Source organism: Pseudophryne corroboree, chromosome 7 (assembly GCF_028390025.1).
Source record: "Pseudophryne corroboree isolate aPseCor3 chromosome 7, aPseCor3.hap2, whole genome shotgun sequence".
Classification (NCBI taxonomy): domain Eukaryota; kingdom Metazoa; phylum Chordata; class Amphibia; order Anura; family Myobatrachidae; genus Pseudophryne; species Pseudophryne corroboree.
Genome location: NC_086450.1, coordinates 485,364,750 through 485,387,033, shown reverse-complemented (window position 1 = coordinate 485,387,033; position 22,284 = coordinate 485,364,750). Strand labels below are relative to the sequence as shown.

General features: G+C 46.9%; 1 protein-coding gene and 1 pseudogene across 1 annotated transcript; both read right to left on the bottom strand.

Annotated features, from left to right (window-relative positions):
* Positions 1 to 3,788: 3,788 nt before the first annotated feature.
* LOC134947213 (5S ribosomal RNA) lies at positions 3,789 to 3,907 on the bottom strand (annotated as a pseudogene).
* An 11,266-nt stretch (positions 3,908 to 15,173) lies between these two features.
* LOC134945662 (E3 ubiquitin/ISG15 ligase TRIM25-like) lies at positions 15,174 to 17,286 on the bottom strand. The gene has a single exon (XM_063935100.1). The coding sequence runs from the start codon at positions 17,284 to 17,286 to the stop codon at positions 15,484 to 15,486; it is 1,803 nt and encodes a 600-aa protein (XP_063791170.1). The 3' UTR covers positions 15,174 to 15,483.
* Positions 17,287 to 22,284: the final 4,998 nt, after the last annotated feature.

The window sequence follows — 22,284 nt, the reverse complement described above, 5'->3', positions numbered from 1 at the left end:
TCGCAGCGGCTGAGTAAGTTCAGAGCTACTCAGAATCTGCACAAAAGCTGTTTGCTCCGTTCGGCTGCACACGCGTTCGCACTCTTGCACAGCTAAAATACACTCCCCTGTAGGCGGCGACTATCTGACCGCAGCAGTGCAAAAAGTAGCTAGCGAGCGATCAATTAGGAATGAGAGCCTCTGTGTGAAAAGCTTTGCAAACACCGGCCAGCTGCAAATGTTCATTTTTATCTACATGTGTAGAACTAGAAAGTAAGTGATGATTAATATGCACCAGTGTTTAAAAAATGGCAGTTAGGAGCTGATTGGCTGGTACTTTATCTCTCTCCAAGGCTTAGTAAGTAGACCCCATAGTGAGGGCAGTTTCAGTATAGAGAGTAATAAGATTACACTGATGTGGGTGAAAGACGCAAAGAGGAAATAGAGGTGATAGGGAAGGTGCAGATAAATCAGCTCAAGCAGTTTTGGGGTGATGGAGAGGAGAGACAATGAGGGGTAATCAGGGGGAGAGGCAGCTGCATAAAGGTGAGTTTATTAAGGATGAGCAGGACCCCAGAAACAGCTTAGCTCCGATCGCGGCAGCGTTAGGCCAGCACAGCCCTGCTAGTCACCATGGAGAGTGCTGCGGCCGTGGAGGCAGCGGCAGATCCCTCCCCTTCTCTTCTCCCCACCCCTGCATGTTGGGAGCCACAGACACAGGCTTCTGTCTCCTTGCGCCGCCACCGCTGCCTGACTGATCACATCTCCGGCCGCTTAAACAGGTTACAACCACCGCACTGGCCGCCGGTTGCTAGGCGATGGGTTGAGATCTCTGCTGCTGGGAGCTGGGTTATTAGCTGCTCCAGGAGAGACCCTGCGATACCCGGGCTCTATTCTATACGCCAAGATGCTGCAGGGTAATGGGGGAAGGAATAACTCACTGCGCTCCCTGTGTGATCAGCGGATCCTTTGTGCAGCGTGACAGAAGTTACGTGCCGGTGCAGTAGAAGGCTTCACTAGCTCGGCCCCTCACTTTGCCGCATGTCAGTCTCTGTGCACGTACTGCAATGTATGAGCTGTCCTCCCACCTATGTGTGCAGCAGCATGGGCATACACCCTGCATGCATGGCAGCTGCAACTGTGTGAGTGTGCCTGTATTGCTCGGTGCCTCCTTCACTGCGTTATGTGACACCTACCACCTCACCAAAGGTTCATCTCCGTGAAGGCTGCACTGGCCGGCTGGGTAGCTGTGGATGGCTATGCTACGCACGGGTGGTATTCATGTGACCGGCGGTCGGGAGACTTTGCGGTCTGCGGTAGACCATGAGGTTAAGTGGGGCCAACCACAAGAGTGACCCCACTTAACCTCGCAGTCTACCGCAGACCGCAAAGTTCCCACCATTGGATATAATGTAGCGCCTCTGCGCTACATTGTATCTACAGTGCGCAGCAAGACTGACAGTTCAGGAGCGCACAGCCAATCAGAAGAGTGCCATGACGTGGCGCTCCCTGATTGGCTGAAGGGACCCTCTTTGACAGCAGTCACGGGGTCCCGCAGGTCGGGGAAAGGGGATACATCTGTAAACATGGATCCCCTTTCAGTGCGTAGTCCGGGTTTTGCGGTTTATTGTTTTTTCCAAGTACGTGGATTAAAACTGTTAAGAAGAGGACTGATCTACCCCAGATTTTTTGTAAGTATAATTTTATTTACAGGTACCCCGGGATTCTACTGGACAAGGGGACCGACTTCTTCGTGTCAACATAGGTAAGTATGTATGTATGTATGTAAGTGTGCATGTATGTTTAATAAAATTTTACTATCACGGTGTGTGTGTTGTGTTTTTGAATGGGTATTTTTTTGTAGTAGAACTACAGGTACCAGCGGGCCCTTTCCCCCCGCATGCTCCAAGTACCTGCTTGTGGGGGAGGCTTGCTGGGACTTGTAGTTCTGCTACAAAAAACAATATTCTATTTTTGACACAAAAGGCTATCAGCCCCCCCATCCGCCGCCCTTGGATGGGGGGGACAGCCTCGGGCTTCACCCCTGGCCCTTGGGTGGCTGGAGGGGGGGACCCCTTGATTTAAGGGGTCCCCACTCCTCCAGGGTACCTCGGCCAGGGGTGACTAGTTGGTGATTTAATGCCAGGGCCGCAGGGACCAATATAAAAGTGTCCCCCGGCTGTGGCATTATCTCTGACTAGTGGAGCCCGGTGCTGGTGTTAAAAATACGGGCGACCCCTACGACTTTTGTCCCCCGTATTTTTTGCAGCAGGACCAGGCGCAGAGCTCGGTGCTGGTTGTTAAAATATGGGGGAACCCCTGTCAATATTTTCCCTGTATTTTTACAACCAGGACCGGCTCAAAGAGCCCGAGGCTGGTTATGCTTAGGAGGGGGAACCCCAAGCAATTTTTTTCCCAGATTAATAACTCTTTCCCAGCCCTTCCCACTGATAAACATGCACAGATCTCACGGATCCGTGCATGCCTATCAGAACACGGTAAAAAAAAGCAGGTCTATTTGAAAACTGCTTTTTTTTTACGATTTGTATTTTTTCACGGCAGTGTTTGGCTATTGCCGGCAGTGATTGTGAATACGAATTTTACCGAGTTGTATAAAATAACAGGCGTATTTGACCGATGGTGTATTCATTCGTATTTTTTTTCTTTGACTTCCCAAAAAATACAAATGCCCTCATCACTGCCGAGATTTGAGTTTAGTAAATTCCTGAGATGACACTTTGATGAAAAAACACCAAATCGGTCAAAATCGTGAGCTTAGTAAATATACCCCCAGGTGTACCTCAGGTTGGGTCTCCAGTATTTACACCAGGTACAGTAGATGTTCCCTTTGCACAATGGGGGTAATTCAGACCTGATCAGTGTTCAATGCACACGCATGCAGCGTTTGCAGGCTTTCGAACGCAACGCAAGAGTTCAAATTCACACCCACCATGCATGAGTGCACACAAATGTGTAGCAGTGCACAAAAGAGGTGTATACTATTCTGCTTTGCACGGGAGCGATGCGTTCGCAAGGCTGCAATTTGCATCACTAGCAACATGGAGTTTTTTGTAGATGTGCGTTGCATTCGCCAGCTTGCAAATAATCGCACAATGTTTTTTTTTGATTGAACAATTAAGTGATCAAACACTGCAAAATGAAGAGTTTGTCAACCTAATTGTCCAATGACAGTCAGCAATTAAGGCAACATACTGTGCATATCTGTTTAATATATATATATTGTCCTATTTGCACAATAGCCAAAACATTTTTACATGTAATTTTGTTTTTAGTAAAAAAAGAAAGGTTGAATATGTTATTTATTATGATATTGAATAAGCAGTGAATCTATGACATACATTGTATACTCACTAGATTGGCAACAAGGGAGAAAAGAAGACTCTTTTGTGGGTGCACTCTTGAATGATTTATAGTATTAAGAATCAGATAGTTAAAAATCTTGAATTTTTATTCGTATCATAAAATAAAACATCAAGTAGTTGGACACATGTTAAAGAAAAACAACACACATGAAAATAATAAGTCAATGGTGCCAATAAATATTGGAATGTAATTGTGAGCGTCTGGGTTGAATCAAGTTTACAATCAAACAATAAGTCCACAAATTTAACTCCAAGGCCTGCCTGAAAAGGAGAGATATATGATATGAGCTCTACACTGGTTACAATTGCTTCAATTGTTAGTTAGTAGGGCATACTAATTGTGTAGGCGGAGAGGAAAAGAAGAGAATATGATAGGAAAGATTAATCTGCTGTCAGCGTTAGACATAGAGCATGAATACCCGAAAGTTTCTACTACACCGAGTATTCCTCAAAAGTCTCCTATTTGAGTACTGACTCAGCCCGACACTGATTATCTTCCAAGATCGGTTGGGTTCGGGCGTTTCCAGTGTGGTATGATAGTAGAAAAAATATATATGTGCCGATAACCTTGTGCTCTAGAATCACTGATGAGAGTTCACGAAAATTTTTGGGAAATGGGAGATGGTAAGGGGCCCTGGGAGGAGAGCTATGAAGGGGGATCTGCTGCCATCGTTAGACAGGGAGAACCCTGAATCAATGGTGAGAGTCCCGAAAGATAGTAAAGTATGACAAGTAGGTTATGGGATTCGATACAGGGGAACATTCAATTTTAGAGATAAATTGAAATCTGGGTACAATATGCACTGATCATAGAGTACATATATGAGCATACACTCCGTGTGGAGTACATACATAGGCATACACTCCGTTGAGCAGCGTGAATTTTTTTTTTTTTATCAATAATCCTCTCCTGATGAGGAACTGCGATCTGTATACAGAGTGATAATTAGCTGTAGGTATCAGGTAATAATGAAGATATCAGGTACAAATACCAAGTAATAGTAAATAAGAAGAGGATTGAGAACCTCATAAGCTTCCAAAGGTACGGGTTTTTTGCAAATGAATAAACATTTATGCACAATGCATTGAATAAGATATGGATATCCAATGATGGTCTATGAAAGATATGTACCAAATTAGTTAGATATATATATAATATAATAATAGTGGTTCTTATCTCCTAATGAAAGATAGCAACTGTAAGGGGAGCAGTATGTACAAAATTAGTTAAATATATATAGTGTATAATAATAATGGTTCTTATCTCCTAATACAAGATGGCAACTGTAAGGGGAGCTGTACATATATACCCCCACCGTATAGGCGGAAAAAGCAAAACAATACTATGGCCAGAATAAGTATACTGGTCATAAAGTACATGTATATATATATACACTCAGCAACGTATCACAAAGTCACAAATATCCTCTTCCAATAGGGAACTGCGGTCATAAGGTGATGATACTGTGATCAAAACAAGTTATGGTGACTGGATACTAAAGTACTATTCACACACAGTCCTAATAATGATCATAGGTGTCAGTGATATAATACCCTTAGGGTAGTAACCAACTGCAGCCTTAAACGGTAGGTCCGTGATGGTTTTAATTAAAGCGTGGAATGGTTACATGTATGCACAGGTAATCAGTGCAGATATTACCCGTGAATGTATAGGGGATGATCGTGGGATGCCTCGCAGTGAAAAAGGTTCTCTGGTGGAAGATACTGGAGAGTCTCTGTGCTGTGAGCCGGTCATGTTCGTCCGAACGTCAGATGCTATACAGCGGACGTTTCTCCGGTTCGAGGGTTGCTGAGAAGCCGCTGTCCTGGATCGAGCTGCGGCGCAGGCAGGAGGTTGGAGTGGGTGGTCCCGGACAGCCCGGGGTCGGAAGACGCGTTTCGCCCGTTCGCCGGACTTGGTCACTTCCTGTAGCGTAGTGGGCTCCTGCAGCTTTTTATCAGGATGAAGGTCAGCAGGTGTCCAATCAGTGGGGGGCGTGTCCCTCGCATTTAGATCGCTGTACAGCCGTGGTCATTCTGTTTAATTAATAATGTGCTGACTTCAAACAACACACCATGTACACTGTTGCCCCACAGTCACACAACACATGCATGGCTAACACCCACAAACTCTCACATTAACATCCAACAAAAACGCTCACCCCATACTTGACACACAGCTTATTCCAATACACCACCGCTCCACCTATCCCTATACATCAACAAAACCATCACACTCCACCTACCCCACTCCCCAACACTAACTATACCACTACAAAGCCCCCCCATACCAACACTTTCCCCTCACAACTAGCCCACCCACAACCACAGCACCTTCATCAGCCTCCACAATACAACACACAACCTAACAATACTTAACACATACATCCTCCAACCCTCACGTATACCAACAACAATCCCCCACTACCCACCAAAAAATACCCTACACACCCCCTATGCCATAACCTCCCCACCCTCTAAAATCACATGACCCACAACCCTCTTTCCCTCACACACACACTCTCTCTCTCCCCTTGCCACCATTTACATACGGACCAGACCTAACCCTCTACCAATCACAACGTGTACCTTCCCCTTTTTCTACATTACCTCTACAACACACCTAGCATGCACAGCACCTTTTCACAAACACTTATCAACCACACACACCGCCGTAAACAGCAGTCCACACCAAAAACACTCACTACCTACAACACACACACACACCCAGATGGACCCACCACTCCACCTCACAAGATATACGCCATTTCACATGCAACAAACACACTACTCCCAGTTGCCCCACAACCACAATGCAAATGCCTACCCACCACCCACAACACCTCACAATGCAATTCACAAAATAAACAAACCCCATACCTAACACAACACTTATACACATATCCCACCCCCCACCTACTACCGCCCCTATACACATCCTTTCCCATCCCCCTGCAACACTCCCCACCCCTAACCTACACAATCCACACCCCAACTACACTCCACCCTTCAACAACACTATCCCTGTGTACGTCCACTGACCATAGCACCTTCACACACCCTCACCCATCCCCCACACCACCACAAAACCCCCAAGGTCAACATCTCCTACCTCCTAGGCCAGCCCTAAGCCCTCGCCCACTTGAAGTGCACTACCCCCACACCATAAAGTCTCAAAAAAAATTTCAGTTCGTGCCCCCTCCACCATCTCACCCCTCTAGCAACCTGCATATACAGCAAACCCCACCCATCCTCACACAACCACGCATCCACCACCCACTCCATATCGGGAACCCACTGCACACACCACTTTCCCTTTACAACCAACACTCCACCAACCACACTACCTTCACCACCCTCCACAATCCACACAAAACCCCAACACCACCTATCACATACTTCCTCTACCCCTAACCATAAGCCACACAAACCTAGCCTCACACACCACTAACTAAAAACAACCTCTTTTGGACACTAAAACCCCTCCGCCCACACCTCTCCAACACCCCTTCCTACTTCACACGGCACAGAGCACTTCCTCCACCCCCATTTACATGCCCCCCCCAACAAACCCTTACCCACTCACAGCATGTGACTAACCTATGACGCAACACCCCCATCCACACAAACCATTTACACACACCCATTCACCACACACACCTTTAACAACACCCCTCCCCAATAACAGGAACACGCTAGATCACACGGTCACAACAACACCCCCACACACCACCTCACTGCAACCAGAACCTTTCACAATCAAATGAAACAATATCTGCTCGTGCTACCTTCAATAACAATACACCCACCTGTACAACACCCACCCCACCACACCACACTCACAAGTACATCCACCACCCAAACAATTTCTTACCCCACACCCACCTTCCCCACAACCATCACCACCTAACCCCACCCTGCACTTCAACACTACCTCACCCATTCAGCTTTCCCACTCCCCCACACTCCCCTGCACACAACACCCACCTACATAAGCTACCCCATCCACCGACACACACAGCATATGGACCTCCACCACTTATGGCACCGGCTGACACCCTACACCATACTCCCGACCACCCCACCACATACATCAACCAAACACAACACCTACAACCCACACAAACAACCCTCACCCCTAGCAGACATCATGTACACTCACCCTCATACTTCCCTAATCTCTGCCAATTACATAAATACAATTTCCATACATTTGCCTCTCCTTCCGAAAACTTCCTCAACACAAATAACTAGCACCAGTAACCCTTTTTATGTACACAACATTAGATTGCTATGGATTTGGATGAGGATCCCGGATTATGGAAACAATGCAAAAACAAAGAGCGCCAGGCAAGATGGCGAGCCAAACAAAGCCAAGGCTTGCAAGGCACATTTACTGCTGATAAGCCAGTACATCCCCAAACACAATCTCCAAAACATACTTTACCTAACCAAAGCTTTTTCATTTACATTTCATTTCCATCCTAATTCTCTACATCGTACCCTGCATACACTCTTCACACACTCACAACCCCCTACACACCATTCACCATCACATTCCATTTTGCCATATAACATTTTACCAACACCAAAAGCCACATTCCACCACACTACATTTTACAACTACTGTTCTATCCCTTCACCTTTATATAGGGGTTACGGGGGCGTAGCCTCTTACAACGGTGTGAAGAGCCCCCGCAGGGCACGATTAATCACCTAGTATAGGAATAAATAACAAAACACACTTCAGTACTCCACTGTCTAGGTCAGGCATGGTGAACCTTTGACTATCCAGTTGTCCTGCAACTACACAGCCCAGCATCTCCTTCAATGTGACCATGCAAAAATTGGAGCAGGGCATGCTGGGATGTGTAGTTCTACAACAGCTGGATATCCAAAGGTTGAAGACACATGTTGAAGTATCTGTTTAAAGGCTAATCAAATGTAAAAAATAAATAAACATACACTCCTCCATTGGCTCATACTCTTCCTCCTCTTCTTCCACACTGGCAGGTGGTTGAGGGGGAGAGGGTGGTTGAATGGGGGCAGGTGGTTGATGGGGAGAGGGTGGTTGAATGGGGGTGGGTGGTTGAGGGGAGAGGGTGTTTGAATGGGGACAGGTGATTGAGGGTAAGAGGGTGGTAAAATGTGGGCAGGTGGTTGAGGGGGATAGGGTGTTTGAATGGGGGTGGGTGGTTGAGGGGGAGAGGGTGGTTGAATGGGGGCAGGTGTTTGAGGGGGAGAGGGTGGTTAAATGGGGGTAGGTGGTTGAAGGGGAGAGGGTGTTTGAATGGGGGCAGGTGGTTGAGGGGGAGAGGGTGGTTGAATGGGGCAGGTGGTTGAGGTGGAGAGGGTGTTTGAATGGGGCAGGTGGTTGAGGGGGAGAGGGTGGTTGAATGGGGGTGGGTGGTTGAGGGGGAGAGGGTGTTTGAATGGGGCAGGTGGTTGAGGGGGAGAGGGTGGTTGAATGGGGGCAGGTGGTTGAGGGGGAGAGGGTGGTTGAATGAGGGTGGGTGGTTGAAGGGGAGAGGGTGTTTGAATGGGGGTGGGTGGTTGAGGGGGAGAGCGTGGTTGAATGGGGGCAGGTGGTTGAGGGGGAGAGGGTGTTTGAATGGGGCAGGTGGTTGAGGGGGAGAAGGTGGTTGAATGGGGGTGGGTGGTTGAGGGGGGAGAGGGTGTTTGAATGGGGGCAGGTGGTTGAGGGGGAGAGGGTGTTTGAATGGGGGCAGGTGGTTGAGGGGGAGAGGGTGGTTGAATGGGGGAGGGTGGTTGAGGGGGAGAGGGTGGTTGAATGGGGGAGGGTGGTTGAGGGGGAGAGGGTGGTTGATTGCGGGGTGGGTGGTTGAGGGGAGAGGGTGGTTGAATGGGGGATGGTGGTTGAGGGGGTGAGGGAGGTTGAACGGGGGAGGGTGGTTGAGGGGGAGAGGGTGGTTGAATGGGGAAGGGTGGTTGATGGGGAGAGGGTGGTTTAATGGGGGTGGGTGGTTGAGGGGGAGAGGGTGGTTGATTGGGGGCAGGTGGTTGAGGGGGAGAGGGTGGTTGAATGGGGGATGGTGGTTGAGGGGGCGAGGGAGGTTGAGATGGTGAAGGAGGTTGCTGTCGGGGTTGTCTTCTTCTTTCTGTTCTTCCTAAGGAGAGAGGAACACAGTTTATGTGTTAGAAAAAGCATTTTTTTAAATAAACAATCCCTACTCAATATTAAACATGAAGCCTTTTTTAATTGTACCCATAAAATAACATCAACAAACTTTATTAACTATAAAACAAACATAACATTATTACTGGTATGCTAATGTTTGTACTTGACTCAACATATAACCCACACACATACTCTATACATCCAAACATTTATGCATAACAACATACATTTCCCAGATCTTCAGGCTAAACAACATACACACACTTATGGATGCAAATATTACAAAACTTTAAGATGAAAACACACTCATGCACACACAAATGTTACAGTATTATTATTATTATTATTATTATCCTTTATTTATATGGCGCCACAAGGGTTCCGCAGCGCCCAATTACATAGTACATAAACAAATAATCAAACAGGAAAACAGCAACTTACAGTTGATGACAGTATAGGACAAGTACAGGGTATATACACATAGCTACATCAGCAGATGACACTGGAATAAGTATCAGGTGGCAGAACACTGCTGGATTTGATGCAGTTGAAGATCATTAAAGTAAGAAAAAGGACAAGCACATGAGGGAAGAGGGCCCTGCTTGTGAGAGCTTACATTCTAAAGTATGCAATACTTACGTACACGAATTTGCTGGCATAACTCCGCCAGCAAACGGGGCTGTCTGCAGTGGAGGTCCGACCACTGCCGCTCTAATTGTACTATGCTCCGCCTGCTGTGGAGCTTCGCCCACAGCTTTTGGCAGACCTTCGCGTAGGCCACACGCTTATGGGTGTTGGACACATATGAGCCCGTGCGGCCTACGCGGCGATCCGTCATGGATGTGATTATCGCAGCTCACGTCTGCTAAATGCAGTAGCTCGCATGGTGCCAATGGCGTATTAATCATAAGTGCGAATATTTAGACTGTCTGCCTGCTGTGGATTGGTCGACAGCTGTGATGCTCATAAATACAAATTAGCTTTATTGCTATTAGTACACATTAACAGTATGGTCCGTGCTCTCGGTTGCAGAGGCAATTGCGAGTGTATGCTACTGTAAGTTGAACATTTTCAACAAACTTACCTTTCATTTAGGCTCCTCACTCAACTAAACATTGCAGGATTGTTGTGTTAGTTTGTTTTTAAGAAATAAAAAAAATCATCACTTAATACACATAAAGACATCACAATCAAACACATATACAGCAGCACTTTTAAAAACTTTTAAAAATAACATTGTAATATGTCAATAAACACTAGTGATGTGCACCGGACATTTTTCGGGTTTTGTGTTATGGTTTTGGATTCGGTTCCGCGGCCGTGTTTTGGATTCGGACGCGTTTTGGCAAAACCTCACCGAAATTTTTTTGTCGGATTCGGGTGTGTTTTGGATTCGGGTGTTTTTTTTACAAAAACCCTCAAAAACAGCTTAAATCATAGAATTTGGGGGTCATTTTGATCCCATAGTATTATTAACCTCAATAACCATAATTTCCACTCATTTCCAGTCTATTCTGAACACCTCACACATCACAATATTATTTTTAGTCCTAAAATTTGCACCGAGGTCGCTGTGTGACTAAGCTAAGCGACCCAACTGGCCGACACAAACACCTGGCCCATCTAGGAGTGGCACTGCAGTGTCAGACAGGATGGCACTTCAAAAAATAGTCCCCACATGATGCAAAGAAAAAAAGAGGTGCAATGAGGTAGCTGTGTGACCAAGCTAAGCGACCCAAGTGGCCGACACAAACACCTGGCCCATATTTTTCCTGCCAGTACAAGTACGGACTGTCTGACGTGCCTACTTGGATGCCGTCACTCATATATTCCTCCACCATTCTTTCAATGGTGACAGAATCATGTGCAGTGACAGTAGACAACATGTCAGTAATCGTTGGCAGGTCCTTCAGTCCGGACCAGATGTCAGCACTCGCTCCAGACTGCCCTGCATCACTGCCAGCGGGTGGGCTCGGAATTCTTAGCCTTTTCCTCGCACCCCCAGTTGCGGGAGAATGTGAAGGAGGAGCTGTTGACGGGTCACATTCCGCTTGACTTGACAATTTTCTCACCAGCTGGTCTTTGAACCTCTGCAGACTTGTGTCTGCCGGAAAGAGAGATACAACGTAGGTTTTAAATCTAGGATCGAGCACGGTGGCCAAATGTAGTGCTCTGACCCAGATAACAGGGATAGACAACTGGACGAGATGGTTATTACATTTCGCGAGAGAGGGTACGCAGAGATTAAAAATGAAATGGCCTCTAACTTGTACAACACGCTTTGTTGTTTGTGTAATTGTTTTCCCTTGTGGGCTCTACTATGTGGGCAAAACCGAGTGTCAACTGAAAGTGCGACTTACACAAATAGATCGGCGATTCGGCCCGGCTCTAAGTTCAGGTAGGAGGGAGCAGCCGGTAGCCCGTCACTTTGCCTTACAGCGACACAACTTAGCCAGCTTTACGCTTAAGGCCATTGATCACGTACCTGCCTCCATCCATGGGGGGGATAGGTGCAAGAATTTGCTTCAGTTAGAATCTAAGTGGATTTTGCGATTGGACTGCATTGCACCCAGGGGTTTAAATGAGTCCTTCGGATTTATCAATTTTCTGTGATGACATCATTTTTATACTATCATTTCGGATAAGCTTATGTGACGGGCATTACATCCCGCTAGGTGCCCGCAATACTGAATTTATATGTGGATAATTACATTTCTAGCCGTCCTCCTGTATGTAAGCCATTGTTGGTGGTGTTGGTCAGCAACATAGTACATGGATTATATAGAATTTTGGTTCATCCAGATTACTTTGTGTCACTACATTGATTCATTGTATTAGTTGAAGTATAACATGTTATTATTCATTTGAATATGCCATAAATCATCATGATGATTTGTATCTGTGATAACAGGTTTAGCACATCGCAGTTCATATTTGTTGGGTCTGAATTGTGGTCACTTAGCACACCCCAGCTCCTTGTGAGCGTAATTTTTTTTATGTGTGTTATTATATTTTCTAGCTCACAGGATGTGTTTTTGCTGCGATGTGATGTTTTTCATATTACAGTATATGTGTCTCACTTTGTGTCTGTACACTAAATTAATACATTGTTGTGGTTATTTGACAGCTCTCAGCGCATTGCCATGGTAACCGGCCAGTCTGGGTAACGTCACTTCCTGTGACGCCAAAACTGGAAGTGCGGGACGGGGAAGGTCTGGGAGATCCGTGGTCCTCGCAGATGGGAATCATTTGTGGGGGGTAAGGGCGCCAATTATGTTCTGTATTTATATTCAATGTTTTGCACTGTATCACCTTCTGAGGAATTAAACGGCACAGCCTGACAGGTGTCTTTTATGCACACTGAAAGCCTGTGTGTGCCGCCTCTATTTATTAGATAGATAGATAGATAGATAGATAGATAGATAGATAGATAGATAGATAGATAAAACAATCCCAAGGGACCTGAGAAGTGTCTGGCATGTTCAAGTCTCAACTTATCTTTAATTGATTACCATTATATATATAAAAAAATATTCATAAAATAGACAATGAATGTATACTGTTTCCAAATCATCTATGACGAAGATACATAAAAATGTTCTTAGTGCATACAACAGCTCATATTGACATTATTCCATTGGAGTCAACATCATTTCTGACAAACAATCCTCTCTGAAGTGTAGCAAGATCGCTATTAATAAACCAACGCATTTCGTCATTGGGACTTCATCAGGGGTTAACAATCAGACTCCTGCATAGAGAGTATTCATCATAGAAAATCCTCAGTATAGCAGATAGAGTGTTATGTAGGTGTCAGATAACAATTCACCATATGGTATATCAGTAAGACTTCATCAGAAAAAAAAACATATAATTAAAAACAATGCAGATAGCTGTAGTGGCACTTCTCTGCTTGTTCCAGCATAACTCTGGAATACCTGGAGCAATTTACACAGAGGCACACATGGGTAGGGCCAGAGGCACCCACGTGTAAGGACATAGGCCCAAATGGGTAGGGGCAGAGGAACACATGGATAGGGGAAGAGGCACCTACAGGTAAGAGCAGAGGCATACATGGGTAGGGGCAGAGGCACCCACAGGTAAGGATTGAGGCACACACAGGTAGGGGAAAGAGGCACCCACGGGTAGGGGCAGAGGCACCGATGGGTAGGGACAGAGGCACACACGGGTAGGGGCAGAGGTTAGGGGCAGAGGCACCCTCAGGTTAGGATAGAGGCACACATGGGTAGGGGCAGAGGCACCCACGGGTAGAGGCAGAGGCACACATGAGTAGGGGCAGAGGGTAGGGGGACGGGCACCCATAGGTAAGGATAGAGGCACACATGGGTAGGGGTAGAGGCACACACAGGTAAGGATAAAGGCCCACACGGGGAGGGCAGAGAATGACATGGGTAGAGGCAGAGGCACCCGCAGTTAAGGATAGAGGTACACACAGGTAGGGGCAGAGGCACCCATGGGTAGGTGCAGAGGCACACACGGGTAGGGGCAAAGGCACCCACAGGTAAGGACTGAGGCACCCACGGGTAGGGACAGAGGCACAAACGGAGAGGGGCAGAGGCACCCACTGGTTGGGGCAAAGGCACACATGGGCAGGGGCAGAGGCACCCACAGGTAAGGATAGAGGCACACACGGGTAATGGCAGATACACACACAGGTGGGGGCAGAGGCATACTTTAGTGCTGAAGCTAAGCAAGGAGACCTAGGGCCCTTTGACATAGTATCAGCCTGCAAACCTAACATATTTAGCATACAGTAGGCGGAGCTTGGTCTGTCATCCCAGCATGTACAGCACTTAGCAGGGCAGCATCAGAGGCAGGATGGGGCAGAGAAGGAGGCAGATTATTCTCCTCAGCACCAGCAGTTACAGCACTGAGCAGGGCAGCATCAGGGGCAGGATGGGGCAGAGAAGGAGGCGGATTATTCTCCTCAGCACCAGCAGTTACAGCACTGAGCAGGGCAGCATCAGGGGCAGGACAGGGCAGAGAAGGAGGCGGATTATTCTCCTCAGCACCAGCAGTTACAGCACTGAGCAGGGCAGCATCAGAGGTGGGATGGGGCAGAGAAGGAGGCGGATTATTCTCCTCAGCACCAGCAGTTACAGCACTGAGCAGGGCAGCATCAGAGGGGGGATGGGGCAGATATGGAGGCGGATTATTCTCCTCAGCACCAGCAGTTACAGCACTGAGCAGGGCAGCATCAGAGGTGGGACGGGGCAGAGAAGGAGGTGGATTATTCTCCTCAGCACCAGCAGTTACAGCACTGAGCAGGGCAGCATCAGAGGCAGGACGGGGCAGAGAAGGAGGTGGATTATTCTCCTCAGCACCAGCAGTTACAGCACTGAGCAGGGCAGCATCAGGGGCAGGACGGGGCAGAGAAGGAGGCAGATTATTCTCCTCAGCACCAGCAGTTACAGCACTGAGCAGGGCAGCATCAGAGGTGGGACGGGGCAGAGAAGGAGGCGGGTAATTCTCCTCAGCACCAGCAGTTACAGCACTGAGCAGGACAGCATCAGAGGTGGGACGGGGCAGAGAAGGAGGCAGATTATTCTCCTCAGCACCAGCATGTACAGCACTGAGCAGGGCAGCATCAGAGGCGGGACGGGGCAGAGAAGGAGGAGGATTATTCTCCTCAGCACCAGCCTTTTGACAGCATCAATCCAGGGAAGCCCTGAGCTGCGGCCTGACAAAGATTTGCGATATTCTTTAAATTCCATAGCGAAGCACGGGTATTCAGCTGGTATATATATATATATAAATATATAAATATATATATATATATATATATATATAAATATATGTATATATATATATATATATTTAGAGTGGGCCACATAGATATCACTGTATGGGGCCCCAAGATTTCTGTTGCCGGCCCTGGATATGGGAAAACACCCACACACTGGTCACATGGTTACACAGGGGGAGGGGTTCAGCTGTAGCTCCATCCAATACATCATTCTGTTAGCTGAATGTTCCCCCAGTCATATACCCCTCACAGTATCTGGGCAGATTCTTCATGGTAATTACTGCCATCTCCCGACTCCCCCCACATATAGTTATACACCCGGTCGCTATCAATAATGCAGCATGGAGGGGCTCAGTGAGGGCGGCAGTGTAGGTGTGTAAGTGTCTGATGGGGTCACATAGAGAATAAAATGACAGCTGTCCTGCCCCATAATCCAGATATACCCTCACTCTGTCACAGGGGATATTGTCAGGTAATCGGATATCTATCCTATCATGTATCACTGAGTACTGATTATTATACCTATACAGACACCAGGACTTGTTAGTATTCCCAATGAGTGACTGATATCTTCCTCTCCTGTCCATACTGGGGTAACACATCCCCACCCTCCACCTCACTGACTTACTGACATCCACCTCCCAGTAATGTCGCCCTGAGGAGAATATCCTGCTGCTTATTACCTGATCATACAGAAATCTCTCTGGTGTTACTGGGCGATTCTGTTTTATATGTGACCAGGATGCAGTTTTCCCATCACCTGATATCTGTATATTATCACCAGCTGTGGTTACATCCAGTAATATGTCTGTATCCTCCTGCACATAGATCCCTGTATTTATCCCTGTTATTATATCAGACTCTGTATCACCAGCTGTGGTTACATCCAGTAATAGGGCTGTAGCCTCCTGCACATAGATCCCTGTATTTATCCCTGTTATTATATCAGATAATGTGTGTAATGTCTCTGAGATGAGACCCACATCCAGATCTCCTGCACCACGGACCTGGTTATCATGTCTCTCTGTGTCCTCAGTGTCACACAAGTCCCCTGTGTCTGGTTCCTGTAAGACAGTCACTGGATCAGACATGTTACACAGCTCCTCAGTGTCACACAAGTCCCCTGTGCCTGGTTCCTGTAAGACAGTCACTGGATCAGACATGTTACACAGCTCCTCAATGTGACGCATCTTCCTGGACAGCTCGTCCTTCTTTATTTCAAGCTGCTGGATCAGATCAGAGACTGAGAGTGAAACGCGCTGTTCCTGCCTGGAGATCTCACTCAGGACTCTCTTCTCCAGGTCTTCCAGCTGTCTCCTGATGTCTCTAAACAGGGCAGTGACTGTCTCTATTTCACCAGCTGCTTTTCCCTGATCTTCTCTCCTGCGCTCCTGCAGACTCTGGACTCTTTTCTCAGACTCCGCTCTCTTTGTGGTCAGTTTCTGCAGCACATTCCTCAGCTTCTCTTTCTTCTTCTCAGAGGCCTCATCCAGCATCTCCACCAGGTGTCCCCGATGTTCTCCATCCAGCCTGCAGGACACACATATACAGGCAGCATCCTCAGTGCAGTAATACTTGTAGATCTCCTTATGGACGGAGCATTTCCTGTTCCCCAGGGCAGTGGTGGGGTCACATAAGACGTGCTCTGCTGACTTGCTGTGTACTCTCAGGTGTTTATCACACAGAGAAGCCTCACACATCAGACAGGATTTAGCAGCAGGTACAGGAGAGTCCACACAGTAAGTACAGAGGATCCCAGTCTCCTGCTGATCTGGCCGAGTAGACAGGAAACTCCCCTCTATGTTACACAGCGTTATGTTCCTCTGCAGTGCAGGACGCTCCTGACACTCTGCTCTGCAGTCAGGACAGGTATAAGCTCCAGCCCCCTCCTGTGTATCCAGCACACGATCAATACAGACCCGGCAGAAGTTGTGGCCACATCTCAGGGTTACAGGATCTGTATAAATGCTCAGGCAGATGGAACAGTCCAGCTCCTGTCTCAGATCAGCAGACGCCATAGCTGCAGCAGGAGAGAGAAATGAAAGTGAAAGTCTCTGACACTCAGACACCAAGGGGGGGTCACATTCTGCACACAGGGCGAGGCTGAGCTGTCACCCACATTATAGCTACATGCTCAGTTACACTAAGGGACACAGATAATACATAAAGGGGCATCATGCAGGAAATGTACTTATATAGAAAACAATAAAGGTTATTTACTAAGACAAAAATTATTTCTTCTCTACATTTACAGGGATTTACACTTGAAATTACAGTTATTTATCTTGTTATATTCTGTAATTAAAACATATTACTAAAGGTACAAATAACTCTATCAGTGAGATGTATGAAAGCTTAGAGAGGGACAAAGGACCTAATTCAGACCTGATCGGCTGAATATCGAATGACTGCGCATGCGTACAGATCGTAATGCGCAGGTGCGAGGACAAACTGCGAATAAATCCTGCATTTTATGTTATCTCTAGGCGTACACAGGCTGATTGACAGGAAGCGGTCATTTGTGGGTGGTAACTGGACGTTTTCTGGGAGTGTCAGGTATAACCGAGGCGTTCCCAAGCGTTCCCAAGCGTTTACAGGGTGGGTGTGTGACGTCAGCTCTGGCCCCGATCACCCTGATTCTATTGCACTGTAGGAGTAAGTCCCGGGCTGCGCAGAGACTACACAGTATGGAAAAATCATTCCATGGTGAGTGAGTTGGGAACGGATTTGCAGATGTCCGCTGCCTGACGAAGTGTTTGCACGGTGTACACATGCATTTGCACACTTGCATGGGGCGGGTTTTCACTCTCTATGGGCGGCGGCTGTCTTCACCTATGGGTGTATTTATTCATGTTCACAAGTTGCAGTTTTGTGTAATAATTGAGATAATAATCTATATGTGTGTGCGTGTATGTGTGGACTGCTGACGTAGAGTCAGGGAAAAGATATGTGACACATTTTTCTAAGGGTAAAACAAATGAACTTTCTTACAGATGTGCAGAGATTTGTGCTGTGAAATATATTTCCACTTGTTCATTTATTTCATAAATAAGAAATGCCCCGGCCATATTACACGCCTCATTTATACAGAAGTTCTACTTACAATTCTTCACACTGTAGTTGCCAGTAGCAACACTGACACTTACACAAACAGAGTGACAATGGGCCTAATTCACACCTGATCCCTCCTCTGTCAATTTGCTGAGGTTTGCAATCAGATAGGCGCCATCCAGACAGAGTAAAAAACCGCCCCGTGCAAAGCTTGCGTACTCGTGGGGTCATGCCGACCTGATTGCACGCTGCCATTTTTTGCATGCACCGCAGTGTGCAGGTGCGTCGCACGGGTACAAAGCAGATCGCTGTCCAGCGATGGATTGTACGAAGAATCTTTTCGTACGGGCGTTCGCAAGGAGATTGACAGGAAGAGGGCATTTGTGGGTGTCAACTGACCATTTTCTGGGAGTGTTTGGAAAAACGTAGGCGTGTCCAGGCGTTCGCAGTGGGGTAAAAAAGCCATTGGTTTCCCCAGCACCCTGAATGATAACAGTAACCAGATATAAATTCCACATAATATTAGAATTCAGAGATCTTCGTTATACATATTTGCGCAAATGTGTGAATAAGCCCCAAAGCCGCATCAAGGCGTCTCTGTATATTTGGGGTCCCTAGCGCTATATCTAGGTGCAGGTTGTGGCACCCCAAAACACTAGCATAAGCCAGAAAGCCCAGCGTTGCATACCAGTGAAAAAACTATAGTGTTAATAAATTAGTATTTAGGAAGCCGAAGCTATAGAGAAAGTGATACAAAATGAAATGCAATTAAAATAGAGAAATAGTGTTAAAAAATTAATAAGTGAAAAGTGTTAATAGAATGTAAAGGTATGCCACACTGAGGCCATCCAGCTCAGCCAGTCCAGAGGCACCACACCTCAAACCTCCATTACCCCAATCTGGGTCTAAGATTAACCAGCAAGGAGCCGCTTGAGCAATAGACGGGCTCCGCAGGAGACATGGGCACTTTAAGAAAGATCTGGTGTGCACTGGCTCCTCCCTCTATGTCCTCCTCCAGACCTCAGTTAGAGAAACTGTGCCCAGAGGAGACGGACAGTACGAGGAAAGGATTTTTGTTAATCCAAGGGCAAGATTCATACCAGCCCACACCAATCATACCGTATAACTTGTGATATATTATCCAGTTAACAGTATGAAAACGACATATCATCAGTCCAAGACCAATGAGACTATAACATAACCCTTATTTAAGCAATAACTATATACAAGTCTTGCAGAAGTAGTCCGCACTTGGGACGGGCGCCCAGCATCCTCTACGGACTACGAGAAAAAAGATTTACCGGTAGGTTTAAAATCTTATTTTCTCTTACGTCCTAGAGCATGCTGGGGACTCCGTAAGAACCATGGGGATTATACCAAAGCTCCCAAACTGGCGGGATAGTGCGGATGACTCTGCAGCACCAATTGAGCAAACAGGAGGTCCTCCTCAGCCAGGGTATCAAACTTATAGAACTTTGCAAAGGTGTTTGAACCCGACCAAGTAATAGCTCGGCACAGCTGTAGCGCCGAGACCCCTCTGGCAGCCACCCAAGAAGAGCCCACCTTCCTAGTGAAATGGGCCTTGACCGATTAAGGTAATGGCAATCCCGCCGTAGAATGCGCCTGCTGAATCGTATTACAGATCCAGCGAGCAATAGTCTACTTTGAAGCAGGTGCACCAATCTTGTTGGTTGTATACATGACCAACAGTGCTTCTGTTTTTCTGACTGTAGCCGATCTGGCCACGTAAATTTTTCAAAGCCCTGACCATATCAAGGGACTCGGGATCCTCCAAGCCACGCGTAGCCACAGGCACCACAATAGTTCATATGAAAGGATGAAACAACTTTTGGCAGGAATTGAGGACGGGTCTGCAATTCCGCTCTATCCATATAGAAAACCAGATAGGGGCTTTTATGTGATAAAGCTGCTAATTCCGACACTCGCCTAGCCGAAGCCAAGGCTAATAACATGACCACCTTCCAAGTGAGATCTTTCAACTCCACCGTTTTAAGTGATTCAAACCAGTGTGACTTAATGAAACTTAACACCACGTTAAGGTCCCAAGGCGTCACCGGAGGTACAAAAGGAGGCTGAATATGCAGTACTCCCTTCACAAAAGTTTGTACTTCATGGAGAGAGGCCAATTCCTTTTGAAAGAAAATGGATAAGGCCGAAATCTGAAGCTTAATAGATCCTAATTTTAGGCCGAAATTCACTCCAGTTTGCAGGAAGTGAAGGAAACGGCCCAGATGGAATTCTTCCGTAGGAGCATTCCTGGCCTCACACCAAGAAACATATTTTCGCCATATACGGTGATAATGTTTAGATGTCATGTCCTTCCTAGCCTTTATTAGCATAGGAATGACCTCATCCGGAATACCCCTATCCGCTAGGATCCGGCATTCAACCACCATGCCGTCCAACGCAGCCCCGGTAAGTCTTGGAATAGACGTGGCCCCTGTTGCAACAGGTCCTGTCTTAGAGGAAGAGGCCACGGATCTTCTGTGAGCATTTCCTGCAGATCCAGATACCAGATCCTTCGTGGCCAATCTGGAACAATGAGGATTGTTCTCACTCCTCTCCCTCCTACTATTCTCAACACCTTGGGTATGAGAGGAAGAGGGGGAAATACATATACATATACATATACTAGAACACCCACGGTGTCACTAGGGCATCTACAGCTACTGCCTGAGGGTCTCGTGACCTGGTACAATACCTGTAGCCTCTTGTTGAGGCGGGAGGCCATCATGTCTATCTGTGGCAGTTCCCATTGACTTGCAATCTGTGCAAAGGCTTCCTAAAGAAGTCATCTCTTGGATACAGGTCGTGTTTGCTGAGGAAGTCTGCTTCTCAGATGTCCACTCCTGGAATGAACTGCTGAAAATGCGCTTACATGATTTTCCGCCCAGCGGAGAATCCTGGTGGCTTCTGCCATTTCCACTCTGCTCTTTGTTCCGCCTTGGCGGTTTACATGAGCCACTGCGGTGATGTTGTCTGACTGGATCAGAACCGGTAGGTCGCGAAGCAATGTTTCCATTTGCCAAAGAGCGTTGTATATGGTCATGAGCTCAAGGATGTTGATTTGAATACAAGTTTTTTGACTTGACCCAAAGACCTTGGAAGTTTCTTCCCTGTGTGACTGCTCCCCCACCTCGGAGGCTCGCGTCCGTGGCTACCAGAATCCAGTCCTGGATGGCGAACCTGCGACCCTGCAGATGGTGAGCACTCTGCAGCCACCATAGGAGAGACACCCTGGCCCTAGGGGACAGGGTGATTAACTGATGCATCTGTAGATGTGATCCGGACCACTTGTCCCGTAGATCCCATTGGAAAGTCCCTGCATGGAACCTGCCGAAGGGAATGGCCCCGTAAGATGCTACCATCTATCCCAGGACCAGTGCAATGATGCACTGACACCTGTTTTGGCTTTAATAGGTTTTTTTACCGGAGTCATTAGTTCCTGGGCCTTCTCTATTGGAAGATAAACCCATTTCTGGTCCATATTCAGAATCATACCCAAGAAGGGCAGACGAGTCATAGGAACCAACTGTGACTTCGGGATATTGAGAATCTAGCCGAGTTGCTGTGACACCTTCAGCGAAAGTGACACGCTGTTCAACAACTAATCTTTTGATCTCGCCCTTATTAGGAGATCGTCCAAGTATGGGATAATTGTGACTCCTTGCTTGCGTAGGAGCACCATAATTTCCGCCAATTACCCTAAAATTGGTAATGACAATACTGTACCGTAATTCTCAGGTACGCCTGATGGGGTGGATAAATGGGAACATGAAGGTATGCAGCCTTTATGTCTAGATACACCATAAAATCCCCCCCCCCCCCTTCCAGGCTGGGGATGATCGTTCTTAGCGATTCCACCTTGAATTTGAACCTTTTCAAGTATAGGTTCAGATATTTTAATTTTAAAATAGGTCTGACCGAACTGTCCGGTTTCGGGA